At 45.7% G+C, this 19,973-nt stretch overlaps 1 protein-coding gene across 2 annotated transcripts in view; it reads left to right on the forward strand.

Moving 5' to 3' along the window:
• Positions 1-5,041: 5,041 nt before the first annotated feature.
• The window catches only part of LOC138572668 (single-stranded DNA-binding protein 3-like), a 1,217,622-nt gene continuing 1,202,690 nt past the window's right edge, over positions 5,042-19,973 (forward strand). Inside the window, exon 1 of one of the 2 annotated variants that reach the window (XM_069649275.1) lies at positions 5,042-5,261. In XM_069649275.1, coding sequence (XP_069505376.1) covers positions 5,206-5,261 — 56 coding nt within the window. In that variant the 5' untranslated portion in view covers positions 5,042-5,205. The remainder of the gene's footprint in view (positions 5,262-19,973) is intronic. The other variant, XM_069649276.1, reaches the window with a different exon arrangement.

The raw sequence follows: 19,973 nt of genomic DNA on the forward strand, positions 1-19,973 counted from the left end.
TCTCCCTCTCACTGTGCTTAGAGAGGCATCAGCTTCACCTCACTGATGATCCCCAACAAGGGTGAAACACGTGTATGTGGTTGCTGGTGGTACTCTCGTTCAGGTTGGAATTGCCATTGCATTTCGGTGCTGGACTGCCCCTGGGCAGGACAAAGACTGATATGCAAATGGATATTTCCCATCTGTGAAAGGCACAGTGAGTAAAAGCAGTGGCTGCGAACTCTCAAGTGGTTAATAACCACTGAACAGGTTATCAAGTCTGTTCTTTCGAGAGAGGGGCGCCCGCTACCTTTGCAAAACTTGTTGATAAGCAACTCCAGACTAAGAGGGTCCAAGATGTTACCCCAAAATTAAGATTCCACCTTTAAAATGTACATAGTATACCCAAATCAACTCCAGATTGTCATTAGTGTGCTGTCCACAGTAGAATCCCAGGAGTAAGAGGACTAGGGGAAAAAGGGGGAGACAATTTGACTGGTACATGGGAGCAGTGTTAAATAAAATACACTGTGCATTATATTTAAATTGAGGAAAAGTGAGATTTCATGTTCAACAAAGCTAAGTGCATTTTGTGAAGTGTTGGTGCAAAATTGACTTCATTTGGTATGATTTAAATACAGTTTATGTTCTGTAAAATTAAGCACCATTTAAATATTGTCATGAAACATTATCGCATGATGAGATATAATGTAAAATTGTTGCTGGTGGGAGCCCAGTCATTAAACAAATACTTGTGATACAGAAAGAATGTAGAGAATTTAGTCTATTCACTGAAAACCATACAAAGTCTAAAACATATGCAATCCCTTATCCTGAAATACATGTGTGGTGTGAAAGGGCAAGGGTGCTTTAGTAGAATATCTTTTAATAGCGAATAAAGTTTCACTATTAGTCCACAGGATACTCCACTGTAAAGTTACCCCGTCCTGATGAAGGCCGACCCAACAGCAGCTACACTAATTTAGCTCTTGAAGGCTGAAACACAGGTGTGTTGACGATATGGACTGTGTAAATAGGGGACATAAGATAATCTTGTTACTGTAATAAGAGTATATAATTTAAATATAATATCTCTTGCACATATGCTTTTTTGAGTGATGAAAGGGCATGAGAGAGGTTCAGAGAGGGAGAGAGAAAAAGACAGAAAGAGGAAGCTAGAGAGAGAAATAGAGAAAGAGGGCGAGGGGTCAAGCGAGAGAGAGTTATGAGATGTCAGGTAACAGCGTATGCTTTATGGTCATGCAATCCCACTGAATTGTTCTGGTAAAATAATAACAAACCACATACCAAATGCTGATTGATTTAAGAGGTCAGCAAATCCCAAAGATATTATGTGTAGGCTTATTTGTTGAATTCTGTAATGCACTGGAATTAAGTCCAATCTGTTTGAAGCTGATGGTAGAAGAATGCATGTTGCACTTTATGCCAGTGTCATCACGCTGACGCCTTCTTGGTGCTGTGTCCATTGTCAACCTTGTTCAGGGAATAAATGCTGCCAAGATTTCTGCATGCCGGTGTATCACAGTTGTCGGTCTCCCTTTTGGGAGGGGTTCCTCCTGCACACTCCTTCCTCATGCCCTACCATGAATGCCGGCAGGGGGGTACTAAAAGGGCACAGTGACTAGGATGTATGAGTTGGGAGGAGTAATGGGAAGTTCATGGTCAGGTGAGTTTGGCGCTGATATAGGTATATGGTAGCATCCACTCCAATCAGTGCCCCACTCACCTGACCATGAACTTACCACTACTCCTCCCAACTCATAGTTTTGAGTTGGTGCAACACATTCGCACTCACTGCTGGCATTTTGGCTTACCCTACTGACCTGCTCATCACAAGTGCATGTCTCTAACCCTCTTCGCTCTGCTAGTCATTCCAAGCTCTCCCCTATACTTAGTCTTCTCAGTCTATCTGCAGCATTCAGTATTGTTGATCACACTCTTCTTATTTCCTCCCTTTTGTCTTTGGGTATTGCTGGGTCTGTCCTTCAATGGTTCCTCTCCCATCTTTCTCAGCAGTCCTATTCTCTAACTTGGGCTGGACACACCTCTTCCTCACTTCATCTTCCCTCTGGTGTCCCTCAAGGTTCTGTACTTGGTCCTCTCCTTTTCTCGCTCTACACTGCCCCACTCTCTGCTCTTATTTCTTCATTTAATCTTTCTTTTCATCTGTACGCAGACGATACGCAGATGAAACACAAATGTTCCATCGTTTTCTTCCTTGGACTCCATTCTGCACTCCACTGTACCAACTTGGCTTTCTGCTGTCCAAAACTGGATGTCTTCTCCTTTTCTACCCTTCAATCCTTCTTAGACTGAGGTTCTGTTTTTTCTGGCTGCAACTATTACATCTACTTTTCTCGGTCTCTCTTTTTTCCTCCTTCCTCTCTGCCCTTTTCCTTTTCTGCATGAAATCAAGGGGTTATCTTTGCTCCCTCACTTTCTTTTCAACTGCATATCTCTTTTATTGTTCGCTCCAGTCACTATGCCCTTTTTAACATCCATTGTGCTCACTGCTATCTCTCATTTCATGCTACTAAACTTCTTCTGTTCTGCCTGGTCTTTTCTCATATCGAGTACTGTTCTTCTCTTCTTCTTGGCCTTCGTGCCACCCATCTTCTTCCTCTCTAATCTGTTTATAATTCTACGGATGATCTTCTCTTCTCGTTACCTTTTCGATCCTCTATCACATCTTCTTTACTGTCTATTTCACTGCTTCCCTTTGAATCACGTCTTCTCTACCATTTTCTTTCTATTGTTTTTATATTCACTCATGGTGTGGCTCCTCTTTATCTTTCTTCGCTAGTCTCATTCTATTCTTCCTCTCGGACTCTCCGATCACAGAATCTGCTTCTTCTTACTGACCCCAAACTCCCCTGTGCTTCTTCCCATTTACGATCTTTTGCCCTTTTAGCTCCTAAACACTGGACTTCTCTCCCTCTCTCTATCCCCTCTTCTTCATCTCTTTGTATTTTTCAATCTAACCTGAACGCTCATCTTCTCTCCCTTTGTTCTACTTTATGACTTTCTGTTTCTCTCCCCACTTCTGTTTTTAGTTTTTTGTCATGAAAATTTTTAATTTTTCTGCTATTTTGTAATAGTGCTCTTGGCGAGAGGCGCTCTATAAATTCAATAAATGAAATGACCTCATGCAATCCACAATCTTTATGCAGTCCGGCACATTTTCCAGCTGGGATGTTCACCCGCCAACTTTTTCACCTAGTACAATTATGTATTCCCAATGAATTATCACAAATTTTTCTTGGCTATGTCCTTATTACTGTGGATCAGGGAGACTAATTAGAATATACAGGTTTGTGTGCAAAATGAAAAGTCAAAATATGAAGTGTGTAAATATTGACTATAGATTTTGCACAAACAATAGGGAGTCAAAATGTGAGGGAACGATGTCGTGCAAGTGAATTATTTCCCATAATTCATTATTTACTTCAATTGTTTATTTGTATGTCGCTCACAACCTATAAAATTGTATCCAAGTGCACTTCCATCTACGAGAGGAAAAATGGCCCTGAGGAAAAGCAAGTTTGCAAAAAGCAGTTTCTGAAAGCAAAAACTGCCGTCATAGTAAAGGCAACCTAAACGCAATGTCTTCAATTGATAAATATACGCAAATTGAGCGGCGCAATCATACAGGACCTTTCGGAGATCACTAAAAACGTTACTGTTTGCATAAACGTCGAACCTGTAACTGCCTCACATACTGACTTTCTGTCGATGCTTTGTGAGTAACTGGTTATGTAACAGCGCCTTGTTTACTGCGCTTTATAAATGGAAAGAATAAACAAATTAAATAAATAAGTTGTATAATATATATATATATATATATATATATATATATATATATATATTTTATATTTACCAAAACAGTTTGGTTTTCCAAAGCGGGTTCAGAGTTGGGATTTTGAGTCGCCAACATTCCAAGTTATTGTGCTTGTGGGTCACTTTCTTGTTGTTTTGAGGCTTCAATTAGTGTTAGAGCTGTTTGTAGGATTTTCGCGGTGGCTATTGACCAAGAGGTTTTATATTTACTATATTATTTGTATAATATTTTGAGATTTCAAACAATAGAGAGCCTAACAAACATTGTATAGGTTACAATGAAAAAGTACCGAATGTGCAATGTGTCTTCTGCATTATGGTTCAATAATGCACTCTCTAGGTTGAGGCGACATATACAGGCTACTCGCCTTCTGGCCTCGTGGGTTAGGCTCGCGTCACCACAATGCCTCAGTGCGATTACGATTCTCGAAGCAAATACTGCATCAGAAGACAGTGTGAGGCTGCATGTGTTGTGCTAGGCATTTCAATCAACGTGCTGTCATTATGTTCTGTTTGTTTTTGGATTTGCAGATTATTTCAACCAGATGAAAAAAAGTACTATATCTTGAAAAGCTTTACCGCAATAGTATTCTGTTTAATGCCTTTATTGTGATATACGGAAGAATAAAAGATGGGTTATGTTATGGAAGTGCGCTATACAAATACACATAAATAAATAAATAAAAAAGAAATAACGTATAGTGAGTACAGTCCCCATCAGCAACTGTTTCTGGGCACGGTGGGCATCCTAAAACGGCACTAGTGCGTGTATGTGTTTATAAAAATGTCCCATTTACCTACGTAAAGCGTCACGTAACCTTAACTATGGTATATGGCTGTGACATATATATATATATATATACCCACAGAGAATTGTTATTGCCGACTGAAATGTATACACATCATATATTAATTGTTTTGTATTATATAAATGTACATGCCCGTGTGCTTACGGTGCATTCTTTTCTGTATTCGTGTGCGTATGCATGCAGCCACAGACTGTGTGTGAACATATGCATCTAATGTGCGGATCCACACACACGCATATTTGCAAGAGCGGGGACTGCTCTCACAGTGCCATTGCCCTTTTAAGAAAGAAAAAAAAACACCACCTCATCAGCGTGGGAGGGGAGAGCGATTCCTGGAACAGCCGAACAAAAAAAAAAGGGGGGGAGAAAAAAAAAGGAAGGAAAAAAAACCTCGAGCTCTGGCGGTTTCAAGTTCCCCCGCTGGAAAATGTGCCTGATTTGTGGCCAATGCTTTGGGATGTAAAAATCTGGAGGGGTAGCTATGGAGATAGAGAGCTGCTTTCCTGGCTCCTTTCTCTGACAGGTGTTGAGTGGGGAAAGTCTTGAAAGAGAAACAAGCATGTATGCCAAAGGGAAGGGCTCCACGGTCCCCTCTGATAGCCAGGCGAGGGAAAAGTAAGTGCGAACCGCGGGCCGCGAACCGAACCCCGGACTTTCTCTCCATCTTTCTTTGTTGTTTATGCTGTTTGTCAGGGCAGAGAGCGTGTGGGGGGAGAGAGGAGCCTTTCGGATCCGACAAAGGGACGCCTTTCCCCGGCCAGACCAGCAGCATCCTCTGCCCCGTGCAGCGCTGCCGTCGGCGTCCCGGGGGCGGCAGCTCCTCAGCGCGGCTGGGGGAGGATCCGCCGCGCTGCCCGCCCTCCCCCTTGGCACTCTTCAGTGGGGCTGGATCCATCCACTGCTGCCTGGGCTGGATCTGCCGCTCCCGGGACTTGATCTACGGTCCTCGTGTAGTGTGCACGCTGCCCTCGCGCTCCTGCCTGCCTGCACACACACACACACGCGCACGGTGGCCAGGTTCTGGTGCTGCGTAAACTGCCTCTATTGCCCCGCTACACGCCAACTCTTTCACGCTGGATAATACTGCACCCCGCTTTCCCCAAGTTGGCTCGACCAGCAAACTCTCACGGCACTGATTGCGCTGCCTAGGTCCCGTTCCACGCCGGATTTACTGCCAAGCTTTACCCCAGGCTGGATCCACTTCCCAGCTCCCCCGGGCCGAATCCACACTGACCCAGGGGGCTCCCGCACTCCTCCCACGTTCTCTGCCTCTAACTTTTGGACCCTATCGTATACAAACTTTCAAAAAGCTGGCGCTGTTGATCTTTATATGTGATATGTTTATCTGTGGGGGTGCATTTATGTTATTTGGGTTTTATGAACGGGATAATGGAACTTTAAGTGCAGTTTTAAGAGCGGGAACTACTTTATTTTTCAATGCAATTTGACAGACACTAGGACGTCTTTAATGTACTTGTGAACATGACATTTTTTTTGCCGCTCTTTGTGGGTTATCTCAGTGATGCGTTTTTTTCAATGTATTAGATGTTTTTAAAAGTATAATGTTTTAAAATCAAAAGTTGTCATTCGTGTATTTTTTGAGCTGGCGTGATGTTAAATGAGGGAGCCGAACACACACGTGGTTGAGTGGGTCTTTAAATGCGGTTGTGAGAGCTGGAACGTGTTTGTTTACATACAGATTTCATTCTGAGACCGCGCGAGATTTTAAAACTCTCACCGGAGCTTGGCTTTTAGAGCAAGGGGAGAGAGCAGGTTTCTGGGCAAGGAGGTCCTGCAGCGCAGTGTGCACGGGACGTGGAATGGGAGCCCTCCAGTGCAGTGTTAACGGGGTGTGCATGGGGGCCTCCAGAGCTGTGTTCACGGGATGTGCAAGTGCCCCTCAGAGCTGTGTTCACGGGATGTGCAAGTGCCCCTCAGAGCTGTGTTCACGGGATGTGCAAGCGCCCCTCAGAACTGTGTTCACGGGATGTGCAAGCGCCCCTCAGAACTGTGTTCACGGGATGTGCAAGCGCCCCTCAGAACTGTGTTCACGGGATGTGCAAGCGCCCCTCAGAACTGTGTTCACGGGGTGCGCATGGGGGCCCTCAGAACTGTGTTCACGGGATGCGCATGAGGGATTCTGGGGCAGTGTTCACTGGATGTGCATGGGGGCCCTCAGAGCAGTGTTCACTGGATGTGTATGGGGGACCTCAGAGCAGTGTTCACTGGGTGTGTATGGGGGACCTCAGAGCAGTGTTCACAGGATGTGCATGGGGGCCCTAAGAGCAGTGTTCACTGGATGTGCATGGGGGCCCTCAGAGCAGTGTTCACTGGATGTGCATGGGGGCCCTCAGAGCAGTGTTTATGGGATGTGCATGGGGGCCCTCAGAGCAGTGTTTATGGGATGTGCATGGGGGCCCTCAGAGCAGTGTTCACTGGATGTGCATGGGGGTCCTCAGAGCAGTGTTTATGGGATGTGCATGGGGGCCCTCAGAGCTGTGTTCACGGGCCGCCGGAGCGGTGTTCACGGGATCTGCAAAGGGGCCTCCCCGCCCCCCTTCCTGCATGTGGACGGAACGCTGGCTTGGTGTGTACGTGCATGTCGCCAGCCGCGTGCATTGATCAGAAAGTTTTGGGCTGGGGCTGGAAGATGTGTGTTCGCTGCTGAGATTGCCAACGAGTGGGGTCTGCGCGGCTCCGTTACCTTATACTGGGAAGAGGCGCTACCAGCCACCTAAGTACTCGTCCAAGCATGTTTTCTGATCACGAGTTTGGCACTAAAATAAGACTGTTTACTTTTTTTCTGAAGGCCATCGGGTGTGGGCTGCAAGTGACCCATCCCTCAAATTCCGCTTTATTTCCACGTTTTATTTTTTCGTTTTTTTTTCTGGGCATCTTTTCTGATTCCTTTGTGTGCTCCTTGGCGGAGCGCTCGGGTAATACGGGGGGAGGAGGGGGGGCGCTCCAGGGGAGGTTTTCTGCTCGGAGCACGGGCACTGTGGCATCGTCCTGGGTATATTCGGCACTGCTGGTGGGAGGCGAGGTGTGATGCTGGCAGCGGAGGTGCTGTGCCGGATGGACGGCTGTGTACTGTGTCCCTCTCACCAGCACTCTTGCTGTCCCATTGTGCATGCTCTGTGCCCGTACTGTGTCTCCGGCAGTTGTGGGTTTTTGGGTTGGATGCTTCAGCGAGTCCAGCTGGGTGGGCTAGCCTTCAGTCTGTGTCACTGCTGTGTGCAGGGCTAGGGGAGTGCCCCGGCCGTACCCTGCTGGGTAAAGAGCGGGTCATGCTGGCTAGGCTGGGTGCTGGTGAGGCGGATTGTGACTTTTTGGGGGGCAATGAGGCAGCTCTGCTGTGTTGGGCATATTGCGTGCTGGCAGGGTGTTCTGCTGAGCCGGGCGCTCTTTTGGGTTGGTTACACTCTTCTCTGCATCTTACTGTGCTGGGAACACAGCAGCGGGCGCTCTGTGCCCCTTGTGTTGGGCCATGCTGCAGGGGTACTTTGTGCCCCGTTCTGGGTGCACTGGCTGCTGGAGGGGTCTCCTGTGTTTTTCTGTTACGCGAGTACATATGGGCGGTCCCTTCTGGGGGCACCGGGTACCCACCGCTGGCGTGTTCCCTGCCGGGTGGTCTGCAGTCTGCATGCCCCTTTCTGAGAGGGCATGGCCACCCGTGCCTTCTGGCCGCTGTTGCCTTTCCACTTCACGCTCCCCTGCGCTTTTATTGATTCTGGGTCGGCTCTGTTTATAAAGTGTCAGTGGCGCTGATCTGAGATGGCGTTAGCAGTCACGTGGGGATTGTTGGTGGGAGTCCCACGCACGCCCTGCATGGGATCCATTACTGGGAACCCTGGCCGTCTCTGACCCCCCCCCCCCCTATGTCAGCTCCCATCTCCCTTGTCTGTCCGTCCCTCTCTCCAAGCCTCCCTCTGTACGCACGCTGCCCCTCTTCGCGCTACAACCCCCACATCCCAGCATGCATTTGCCAATATCACTGTGCGAATGTGTTTTGATCACCCGTCCCCCATGATCCCAGAATGTCCATGCACATGCCGCTCCTATGTGCCCCACCTCCCGCTTTAGAAAGCCTATTCCTACCCCTCTCCTATCACACTGTTCGTGCCATATGTTGCTTACTGGGAGGTTCACATGGCCTTTGACCCCAGGATACTTACAGTAGTACATATCCTTCAGTACCACCTTCACCCACTACACTGTTTCTTTTATGCAGGTTCCGTGTGCTCCCTGCTCGGTGCCCATCATCCATCTTTCACATTTCCCTTCTTGTGCTCTGTTGGCTTCACCCCGATAATGAATGCTCAGCTCCCATCATGCATCGGGTATATTTATGAATACTCTTACATGTCAGAAGCCTTGATAAGCCCCCATCAGGCTGCTCCGATAATCACATATTTCTCCCCAGGACTGTGTGTTTTGACTTGCCTTGTCCCCCACACCTCATCAGCACCTTTCCCTTATTGCCCCCTTGCTCATCCTCATGGGCTTAGCCAGGAATATTGGGGAGGGGGTGATACTGAGATTCACCCAGAAGCCACGTGTTGCGCCCAACAGCGAAGGAGAGCATGCCCAGTTTCTAGCCAGCAATGTGTATTCTGTCAATAGCTGTACCTCGCAATGATTTCTGGCCCCCGTATATTCATTCCATGGTCCTGCCCTGGACCTGTGTGAAGTATCTTGCCTCTACTAGAATTCTGCATGGACTTCCCAAGATCAGCTCAGTTTCCACCAAACCTGATAGCATCACTGATATCACTTATCAGTGGGGAGAGAGCTGTGGCTCGCAGCTGATGCTGCCATGGGTGAGATGATGACGAGGAGCAATTCAGCCTGATGCATGCATGGTTTGGCCCAGATTGTGGATCAGCATATGGCAACAGAGCCCTGATCCTCCTGGACCTTTCGTCTGCATTTGACACTGTGGACTAAGGTATCCCCGGGGAAAGGCTATCCTCTGTGGGTATTTCTGACCGGTTCCTTGACTAGTTCAGGTCTTTTCTTTTCTGAATGCTCCCTGTCTCTTTCACTTCCTCCTTTCATGTCAGTGGTTATGCCGCTCAATTGAGGTGTTCCTCATGGTTCGGCTCTCTCTCCTCTTTAATCTGTATATTCCTCTTATTAAATGTATATATTCTTTTGGTTTTCAGTGTTTTTCTTGTGCTGATGACAAGCAAATCCTAGTGCGGCTTGCCTTCTCTGTGCTGGCTGCTGCAGAGTGTTGTCGCTCCGACCTCTCTGCGGTCCATTCTTGGATGGGTAAAAATTGGCTCCCCCTGAATGGAGAAAACATGGGACGTGCTTATTGTCGGTTCGACGTCTGAGTCCTCGGGTGGTTTTCAGCTTTCTGGCCCTCTGAACTTGGCACTCTTCTCCTGCCAAAAATCTAGACGTGAAGTTCTCGACCTCACTATGCAGGAGCGGATTAGTGCTGTTTGCCAATTCGTTCACTTTAAACTACATACTCTTCGCTGCAAGGTCTTGCCATATCTCCCTTCTTCTGTTGGTCCTGTGGTAGTTTCTTCTCTCACTTCAGTTTTGCTCGATTACTGTAATGCTTTGTTTCTGGGACAGCCAGCTTTTCTGCCCCAACGGTTGCAAGTGATCCAGAGCCGCCAGATTGGCCATTGGTGCTGCTTTCCGGTCTTCAGGCTCTGGGATCCGTAATTCTTTGTACTGGCTTGCGGGAGTTGAGTTACGTTCAAGGCTTTGTGCATGGTCCACCAAGCTTTTTATGGGACAGGCCCTGAGTATCTGCAGGCCAAATTCAGACATTATGTTCCGCCTTGTCTCCTATGTTTCTCCAACTCCCTGCAGATTGTGGTTCCCCAGTTGAAATATTGCAGAGTGGGTGGTTATTCATTCTCTGTGGCACCCTCCCTGCTTTGGAATTCTATTCCACGGTTTCTTCGTGAGACTACTGATCATCTTTCCTTCAGGCGGGCTCTGAAGTCCTTTCTGTTCTCTGTCTGAGCTAGCGTCTGCTGTATGGTACTGCCACGTGTTCAGTCCTCAGCCTTGGCACCATGATGCCCCTGTTGGTGAAGGTGCGCTTTATAAATCTGGATATAACACTAGATAAATGGCCAACGCTGGTCATCTCTACATAATAACAGTGTGCTCTATTAAATAATGCATGAATGAGCCTTCTTGTGCAAAGCTCAGGTAGAAGACTTCTAGTTGGTCTCAGTTTTGCCAGCGAAGGAAAATAAAGTGATCTGCCAGGGTTCCATTAGTTGGGCAGTTTAGTTAATAGACCACATTTCATCGCACCCCATACTCCCTTTCACACAAGAGCTCACTGGGCCTCATTACAACTTTGCCGGTATTGCCGTACAGTTGCATGTTTCCACACCGGCAAAGTACAAGTGTGCCAGAGGGGTGCCAGGAATTACTTCCAGCGGAGAGATGGGGTACATTCTGGCACCCTACTGGCAAAAAACGCCAGTATTAACAGTGCCAGTAATGCCGGCAACACCCCTCGACCCACATGGAATGGAGAGTTACCATTGTTACTGGCACTCAGAATACAGTGGACATTCCACCGGACTGAGTGCCGGGTAACAGTATTGCCATTTGCCAGTATCCTGGTGATATGTAACGACAACCTTATGAAAGGCCATTGCGTTTTGCGTAGTTCACGTTCAAAAGCTAAACCAGTAACCTGTGTTCATAAAACCATCTAGTCAACCTGAACGTTTGTAAGAAACTTTCCTGGAGACACGTGGGTTACAAAAGGCATGATTCACTCAGAAAGGGCAGAGTAGCACAGTAGATAACGTGCATCTCCAAAATGAGTACAGAACATTCCAGCAAAGTTTGTCGATTACAAATACACGTGTCCTTCGCTGTAGAACAATGTCAAAAGAAAGGAAGGTGATCAACTGTTTATTTCTTTAAATCGGTGAACTCCACTGATTGTACAATAGCAAGCCTTTGAGACGTTAGCCAACTAGGTGAAAACGCACACTTCCACCCTTCATCGCTGTGCTGTGTTCTGAGCTCGCAACATTTGACTCTTTAGCATGCAAGGCAAGAACTAGAACAGCTCATTGTATTGATGGCCTGTTAAAATGATCTCTCGGTCGCAGGTTCGATTCTTGGGAGGGCTGACATGGTGTTTCAGATTTCCAGTTACAAAGAAACCACTACCATCATGTCTTGTAATAATGAAGGTGCGTGAACTTCTCAGAACTGTCGGTCAATTTTTGTGGACTAAAAGTGTGGTGTCCTTTGACTATTAACTAGTCACATTTGGGGCTATGGCCCACCCTTTTCATGCTCATAATGCCCCCTCAACTCTGTACCCCACAGCTCCCCATGACACCACCCCATCAGAATATTTTTTGAAAAAATCTATTTCCAGTGCAAGTGCAATTTAGATAGGAAAACGTTTTAACATGCACCTATGCCCCGCAAGGGCTTGCTAGTCCCAGTGTGGCATCCTATAGGGCCCATTTGGGTATGGAAGCAGCCTGCCCTGCTCTCTTTTACAGGCTCCACATTGTTTTGCCAAGGTGTCCAACCAGCCAAACTTAAGTTGGATCAGCGAATTGCCCGATTCCAGGCATAGTATCAATACTTATTTATGACACCTGGACAAGATCAAGATATAGGCATGTTGTATAATGGGGACACATTCTAGCTCTAAAACCTGCAAAAAGCTTATTTTTCACAAACCATCATCTGCTGGATCTTTCCCCCTACAGCCCTGCGCAAGGCAGGCTGTGGTCTACTGGTTAGGCCCCTGCGCAAGGCAGGCTGTGGTCTACTGGTTAGGCCCCTGCACAAGGCAGGCTGTGGTCTATTGGTTAAAAAATAAATACAGCTAGGGGCATATCTTACCAGGAGACATTGGGGATGCAATCATGACGAGATTTCCCAACTGGCATTGTGGGGCAGTGGTTTACATTGGATTGTCTATGCCATCTGTGGGTAGTTTGTGAGGCGCAGAGTCTCTGCTCTCTAAGATAAGTAGGCAAAACCGGCAAATCATGCAACGTGTTCTGATTTTATGTCAGGGAATGACTAAAAGATGATGCTTTTCGTGCTGTACAATTCTGGGAGCATGTTGTAAATATCTTGTAGCGATACCAGATCTAATGTAAGCAGATGAATGTTCTATTGTATGCAAATAATTTATTTACCATTAATTGTATCAGAGGTTTGAATGAATCGGAATATCCATTTATTATCATTAGAATGGGTGAAATTTCCTAACTAATAATTTGGTATACCTCGGATTATTTAGCCACACTATAGTAGTGTTGTAAGAACACTGTGAAGGCCTATAAACCTACTAATACTGACAAATTACTCCCCACTTTTGCTGCCTATTCTTACCCCTCCATTACCTAAAATGCAGACATGTAGGTCTGACATCTGGTGACCAGTGACTCACATAATTTAGGTTTTTGATACACCATTGAAGGTTTGGTTCCAGATTATAAATACAGCACTGCAACAAGTACATATGCATGGCGCTATGCTCCTAGCAACGGGGACTGGAGGAGTATCCTACATATGACAGAGACACCTGCAAATTGTAGCGAGAGGGGATTACATTCAAACAAGGCCTTAAGCATCACCCGTCGGCTAGTCCTGTCTTTTCATTCAGCAGTGCTTTGCATTCTGGGGTGTGTAATCTTGCATTTACCATAAACATTGGCTTATTACTCCTCAAATGCAAAGTGTCACATGTCGGCTACTTTACTCCCACTACCTACCTTCCATGTATGATGGTTGTGAAGCACCCATATTTGGCTTCATACCGTGTCAGACATGGATCGTTCTCCCTGCCTTGTTTGTTTCTTTGCTTTATTGAACACACTGCGTATATCTTTTTATAAAACAGAAATCTGAAGGGACTAGAAGAAAAACTGTCTGGACAGGGCAGGCTTCTGAAAATCAGGTGTCCAAAAACAATACAGCCCTCTAACTGGTATTTGCCAATAAAGAGACAGCACAGAGTGGATTGTGGTATTCCAAATGCAAGGCAACCCAGCTTTATTTGAAGTATGCAAAGCTGGGGAGAACACAAGATCAACAGCAAAGCTCTCTCTCAAATTCCTCCTCGTTTTGAACAGCAAACACAGTTTATATTATGTAGATGAGTCACTCTTATGTCATGATGATCACTGAGCTATATAAACCTATCTCTACTGCTCATTGGTCCTAATTGCTAAGCGACATATAGTATCTTATATGTCCCACCCTACTGATTGGGTAACTGTATCTAAGGTCCCACCCATAAAACATCCCATAAAAATGTACGACCTCATCATGCTTTACTAATATTGGTAAGCTCTAAATTACTTCTATGGTGAAAAGGACATATGCATATCGGTTAACATGCGGTCACACTCTCTGTGAACTGGCTGCATGATGATGTGTTTATGTAGATGGAAGGAGAGGCCAAGTGTATCGCCTTTGTTCTTAATTAAATAAAACAGCCCATGTTATCTCCGCCATGATGTCTGAGTTTCAAGGACCTTGGCCTTGCCCAACTTTGAGTAATTCCGTCCCTCCCTGTTCTTGCAACAGTAAACGTGCCATTCTGTTCTTGACACATTTATGAATAACTTAATTTATTAGCTCTTTGGTTTAAACAAAAAGGAAACCCTTTAGCTATTTATGAATAACTATCTTGTTAGTCATGCTGCTTCCACCATGTTTAAGATTTCGTTGCAGCAACGTTTTATCTTTTTAGCCGCATCCTCATTTCTGTCACGTCTAGCCGATTGCTGAACCATTAATCTGCCAACTACTTATGAAATGTCCTAGTCTGCAATGTTGTAACTGATTCACCTTAATGGCTGAACGGTTGGTGCCCAGATACTACTATCTTGTTCTGTTATGTAAACTTGGTAGCCTCGGTTTTTGACATTCCTTGGAGGCAGCTATGTCAAGCCACTGCAGCATTTTCCTGAATTAAATGTATTTGTTTGAAATAGCGTGCTTAGCTGGGGATCTCTCTTAAACCTACGGAGCTTAATTCTCGGCTGTGCTGGTGCAATTTAAAATGGCAACTGCTGGTCACGTTTTTTCCTCTGCATTACGCATTTTCTTCGTGATCTACCGAATTCCTGGTGCATGCGTGTCACATTATTTCCCTCCCTATATGTACGCTGCAACCTTATCTATTTACAATTTTCTGCCCTACTTGTGTAGTGAGTCCCCATCTTATATACGTGCTTTCCTGTCACCTAGTCTGGGATGGAGCCTATGAAAAATATTTTTTGTTTGCTTTCATCACAGTATCATTCCTCTGAACAACATATACTTATGCGGGTAAAAACGTGTTGAGGATATTAAGGATACTTCAAAAATAATTTCTCAAATGTTTTTTTGACTGAATACTAATTTGAAAATTAACAAGACTTTGTATTTGGTGAAGCAAAACTAATACATATAATATTAAGAATACTAAAAAAATAATTTCTCTGAAGATGGTTTTTCTTTTCTTTTTGACTACGAATATGAATTTGAAAATTAATAAAACTTTGTATAACTAATATAAGCCACAATTGGCAATATGTTTAACCCAAATCTTTTTCTTTGAACATTATAATTAAATACAAAATCTATTTGGGGCAACATAAGGATTCTGCTCTCCTTCTTTTTTTTTTTTTTTTTTAATGTATTTATTTTTTACAATTTTGACAGTCACCTAATCTATTTGAAAACACAGTAATTGTGAAAGCTAATGCATTATCTTTTCTCTACGTGTGTAGTGCAAAATAACTATTCTCTGGGTCGGCTGCATTTCCAGTTGAATTTAAAGTACAGTTTCAAATGTGTCCTTTCTTATCTAATAGTTTAATTTCTTCTGAGGAAGGTAGGGGGCAGAGCCTGAACATGCTCTCTAGTCAATACTTTTCCCACTACACTTCGTTGACCTCTGCCAACTTGATCTGTCAGTAGCATTTGCAGGTCGTGGCACAGAGCATAAAAGTGATTGCGGGTAGCAATTTGATAACTCAAGAACTATTACTATGCCCCACGGCGTTTGCGCATGGTGCATCTGGTACTTCTTGTTCCTCAACTTTCTGGTTTGTGTAGTTTTACTTTTCCAGTATAAAACTTGACTAGAGCTGACCAAATGCAATGGAAGGACACTGGGCTCGTTCTGCTGTTCACGGATGACCTAGAACCACTGGGGATATCTACAAGCTTTTTCCAGACTTGTAAGAGCAGAATAAGAGGCCTGCTTTGAAACAAGCGCACAGCTTGTGATTTTCTGTTCTATGATTAAAGTGTGCATTTCTGCACCTTTTTTAAAGTTAAATGTACCCTTAATTTCACAAGTTAAACACGACTGCCGGATTTGCTTTGAAATCTGATGGCCCATCATGGTGTTAATAGCCCAACCTTTAAGAACTTCATCAATTTCTGGAACACTTAAGAGTCACTGAAGATGAGCGTGCCCTTATGACCAATTACCTGTTAATTGCATGTGGCTGCAATGTGTTGGTGCACCCAAGACATGACCACTCTGGTTCTGCTGCACATCTTCAGCCCTGACGCGGGATGGGGGGGGGCGGGGGTCTCTTGATCCAAAACCAATCTAAATGTTGAAGTTTTGGAAAACCCCTTACACAACTTGAAGGTGCACGCTTTCCCATCATGGTACTGTACACTTCACTTGCTGTGCTCCTCTAGCTATGCTCCACATTACTCAATGTACATTTCCCATTATGCATCTGATGACCTTCTCACCTCTTGCTCTGTGAGCCATGTCTCCATCCACTAGTATCTTTCCCCTGAATCGCCAGGTCACATCATACCTCTGTTGGCATTCTCCTTTATTGCTCCTATAGCTATGCCCCTATCTGTAAGTATTCCTCACCACCTATTCCCCAGCCTGCATATGGTTTATTAGTGGCTAATGTGCAATAGCACTCCTGCTCCTGTTGACCATCCACTCTATGGCTCTCCTAGCGCTGCCTTCCTAAGCACCCTTCAATACCCATTCTCCATCCTGCTTCTGGTACATCAATGACTAATGTCCAGTTCCCATTATGCTCTAGCTACACCACACTGGGTTTATGTGGCTGATTCCTTATAAATGAACGGGCTATGTCATTCCTCCAGGTGCTGCTGGATATGGGGGCAAACTACTGCACTCTGAACACCATAACCATCAAACCATCCAAATCCAAGATCATTGCCTGGTGGTCACAATCACAGAAGGGGAGAATCGAAAGCTTCCAGTTGGATAAAGAAGTCCTGCAAAAGGTGGAGGACTTCACCCTATTTTGGAGACACGCTTGCCCAACACATCTATCTGCTAGGATAATAGGTCTCTGCCTAAGCGCTCACCTGACTTAGGCGATCCTGCACTTTGCAATCACAAATCGGTGTACTTATTGAGTACAATTTGTACAGCGCTTGGATAGGAAGCAATTCAGCATGAAACAATATGCAAAACCTGATATTGTTTTAAAACAAGTATACCTGTAAAGTGTGGAAGTGGGAGGCAGGCCACAATCGGGGAGGCCGTGTGGAAGACCCCAGTCAGAGCCACAGTTTTACACCAGGGAGTCAACAGACCCAGTGAGGGGGTGTTGTCTATGCAGGCGGACTGGGACCCCGCTCTGGTGAAAACAGGCAGGTTACATGGCAAAGTAGGAACACAAAGAAGGCACCAACATCTCTGTAGAAACCAGGAACAGATTTATTACAGGAAGGGGAATAAACTGATTGCCAGCGGGAAACATTAGATGCACTGGACTAGCTAAGCACACCCACTGACGTGGAACCCGGGGCCTGAGGAGTATCCTAGGATGCAAGGATGGTGTGCAAACCACGGGATAAAGGAAAGGGTTGGAGAAGGGGGCTGGTAGAGATGGTGAGTGGGGGGAAAAATGAGAGACCATTGCTGAGAGGCACACACAGGTGGTAAAATGGACTGGGACAAAGGGGCCAGATGGACAATGGTACAGAGAAGCAGAGCGGGACAGGGAGGCAATAGAGAGGCAGGCAGGGGGGCACAGGCTGAGAGCCCAGGAGAAAGACGCTGGGGAAGAAGAGACAGAGGCCAGGAGACCCATTGGTGGAAAAAATAGAGCAGGGTTGGTGAGGAGGGGAGAAGGAAAAGGCCAGGCAGGGGAAGGGTACCTGCCAGAAGGGCCTCTGCAGCCTCTGCCCCAACCCACATCCGTAAACCACACCGCCAGCAGCCAAGGGGAAAAAAAACAGAGCCCCTTAGTCCTCTTTCCACAGGCTATTATAAGGCTGTTGTTCTCGCCCACTTCAGGGCCGGCCTCTCACCAAGCAAGTGTTTGTTTGGGCAAGTGTTGCCAGGGTCGTTTTCAGGGGAGATGGGATGCAGAAGGGGGGACACACTTTCAGGTATTCTGTGCGATTCCCAGGTCAGGGGAGTTGGCAGTTTGAGTGCAGAGGGTATGTTAATTGTAGGGTGTGGAGAGATGAAATGTTACAGTGCAGGGCAGTTGGGTCAAATGAAAGGGGAGGTTACTTGTTGGACTAGGGAATGGAGGAGGTACCTCGAACGGGTACCTTTTGCAGGGCCCAGGAAGGAAGACAAAGTGGGGATGGAGGACAAGTGGGTAGCTGGGCGGGGGAACAGGTTTAACAGGGTTAATGACTGAGGTAACTGCTTTTCTTTGGAGTCATTTCCCAAGGCTGGAGGAATTCTACAAACCCCCCACATACCACAGGGGCAGGGGACAGAGTGGAATAAACCCAATTGCACACACCAGAGGAACATGCAAGCACTTGACACAAATAAACAGCAAGCATAAATAGAGCAGTGAATATACAGTCCTATGCAGTGCAAGGTGGAAACACATTTGGGAAACATGAAAGTCGCACACAACCATTTCCACAAAGGAGGAGTAATTAAAAACAGTCGAGGGTTTCATTTAATCATTTACACCCCTACCCCCCAGTGAGGGTGATGCCTGGCATTGCCTGTTCCAGCCCTTGCCCTCAGGGGTGTTTGTACTTTAAGCACCTGTCTCTGCGCAGGGTGTTGCAGCTAAGGAGAAAACGTGGGCCAAGAGAGAAGGACAAAATGGGCACAGCATGCTGCATTAGTATGGTAACTGCGCAAACATGCGGCGGCAGCAGGGAATGGTGGAGCCAGAGCATAGAGAGAGAGAGTGGTGAGCGGCATAGATAATGGCAGAAGAGCCGGCTGCAGAATGGGGAGGCTAGTGTGGCACCGGAGGAAGCAGCGAGTGGAGGTGGAAGAAAAAGTGAGTGGTGAGTTAGCATGAACACAGAGGATGTTGGTTACGGCCAGCCACAAAACTACTCAATTTCCACGCAGACCAGTTTGTTCAAGGCCCATTTGGTTGTATGTTTTTTACCACATTGTACTACAAAATAGAGAGGCTGGGACGTGTTTAGGGATTTAGAAAGGTGAGGGGATGGGGTGGTGATGTGATATAAAAAAATGCTGCTGTGAGGAAACCTCATAGATCCACTGAAGGATGACATTTGTGGCACTATCCAAAATTAGTGCCCATAATTTTGACTTCCTGAATGGCCGGGCTGATCTAACATTCCATGGGTGAGTACTATCACCTTTCCCCAAACTTCAACAGATTTTTTTTTAGAAACAAAAATTGTATGGATTTACTGTACAGGGCAGAGATATGCGGTCATTCTAAACAAAATAAGAATCCTTTTCTGGTAGGAGCTGAGACAAATAATCATGGCTGCCCCATTGGCATTTCTAGCTGGTAGAGCTGCCCTAAAATAAGAGATGAAGAGTTCAAGTTCCCTGTACTTGGCAGAAGGCCCAAATCCATCCAAGGACACATTCTGGTGGAACGCCAGATGTAGACATTCAAATGGAAAACCCCCTGGCATCCAAAAATCCTGACAAATGAGAGCAGCAAACTTTATTGAAACTGAGCTTTGAATTCATTTCAAAGATTACTTAAAAGTAGGTTCGTGGGGTCTATTGGTAACTGGGATCCACTACTTTATTATTTACTTTTCTTATTTTGACTACTTTGTACACCCATTTTCCATTTCATTATGGTATGGTTGTTTTTTAAGTTAAATCGTACCTCCTTCCAGTGACAGCTAAACTGAAAAGTGTTTGATCGTACACAAAAAACTTGGATTGAATCTAGCTGGCTCCATCTTAGCCAGGGGAAGATAATGAAAGTGATGGCAACACTAAGAAGGAATCTTTTCTCACGCCTCATCTCTAGACTTGGACTGGCCTATAGGGCAATGACCCTATGGCTGCAGGAAAAATGCAAAATGCTGGTGTGGGCCAGTTTTTTAAGGGTCAAAGTGGCCCCCTTTTCTGGCCAATGTGGGCCAGTTTAA

Source organism: Ambystoma mexicanum, chromosome 1p (assembly GCF_040938575.1).
Source record: "Ambystoma mexicanum isolate Mex_15411 chromosome 1p, UKY_AmexF1_1, whole genome shotgun sequence".
NCBI lineage: Eukaryota > Metazoa > Chordata > Amphibia > Caudata > Ambystomatidae > Ambystoma > Ambystoma mexicanum.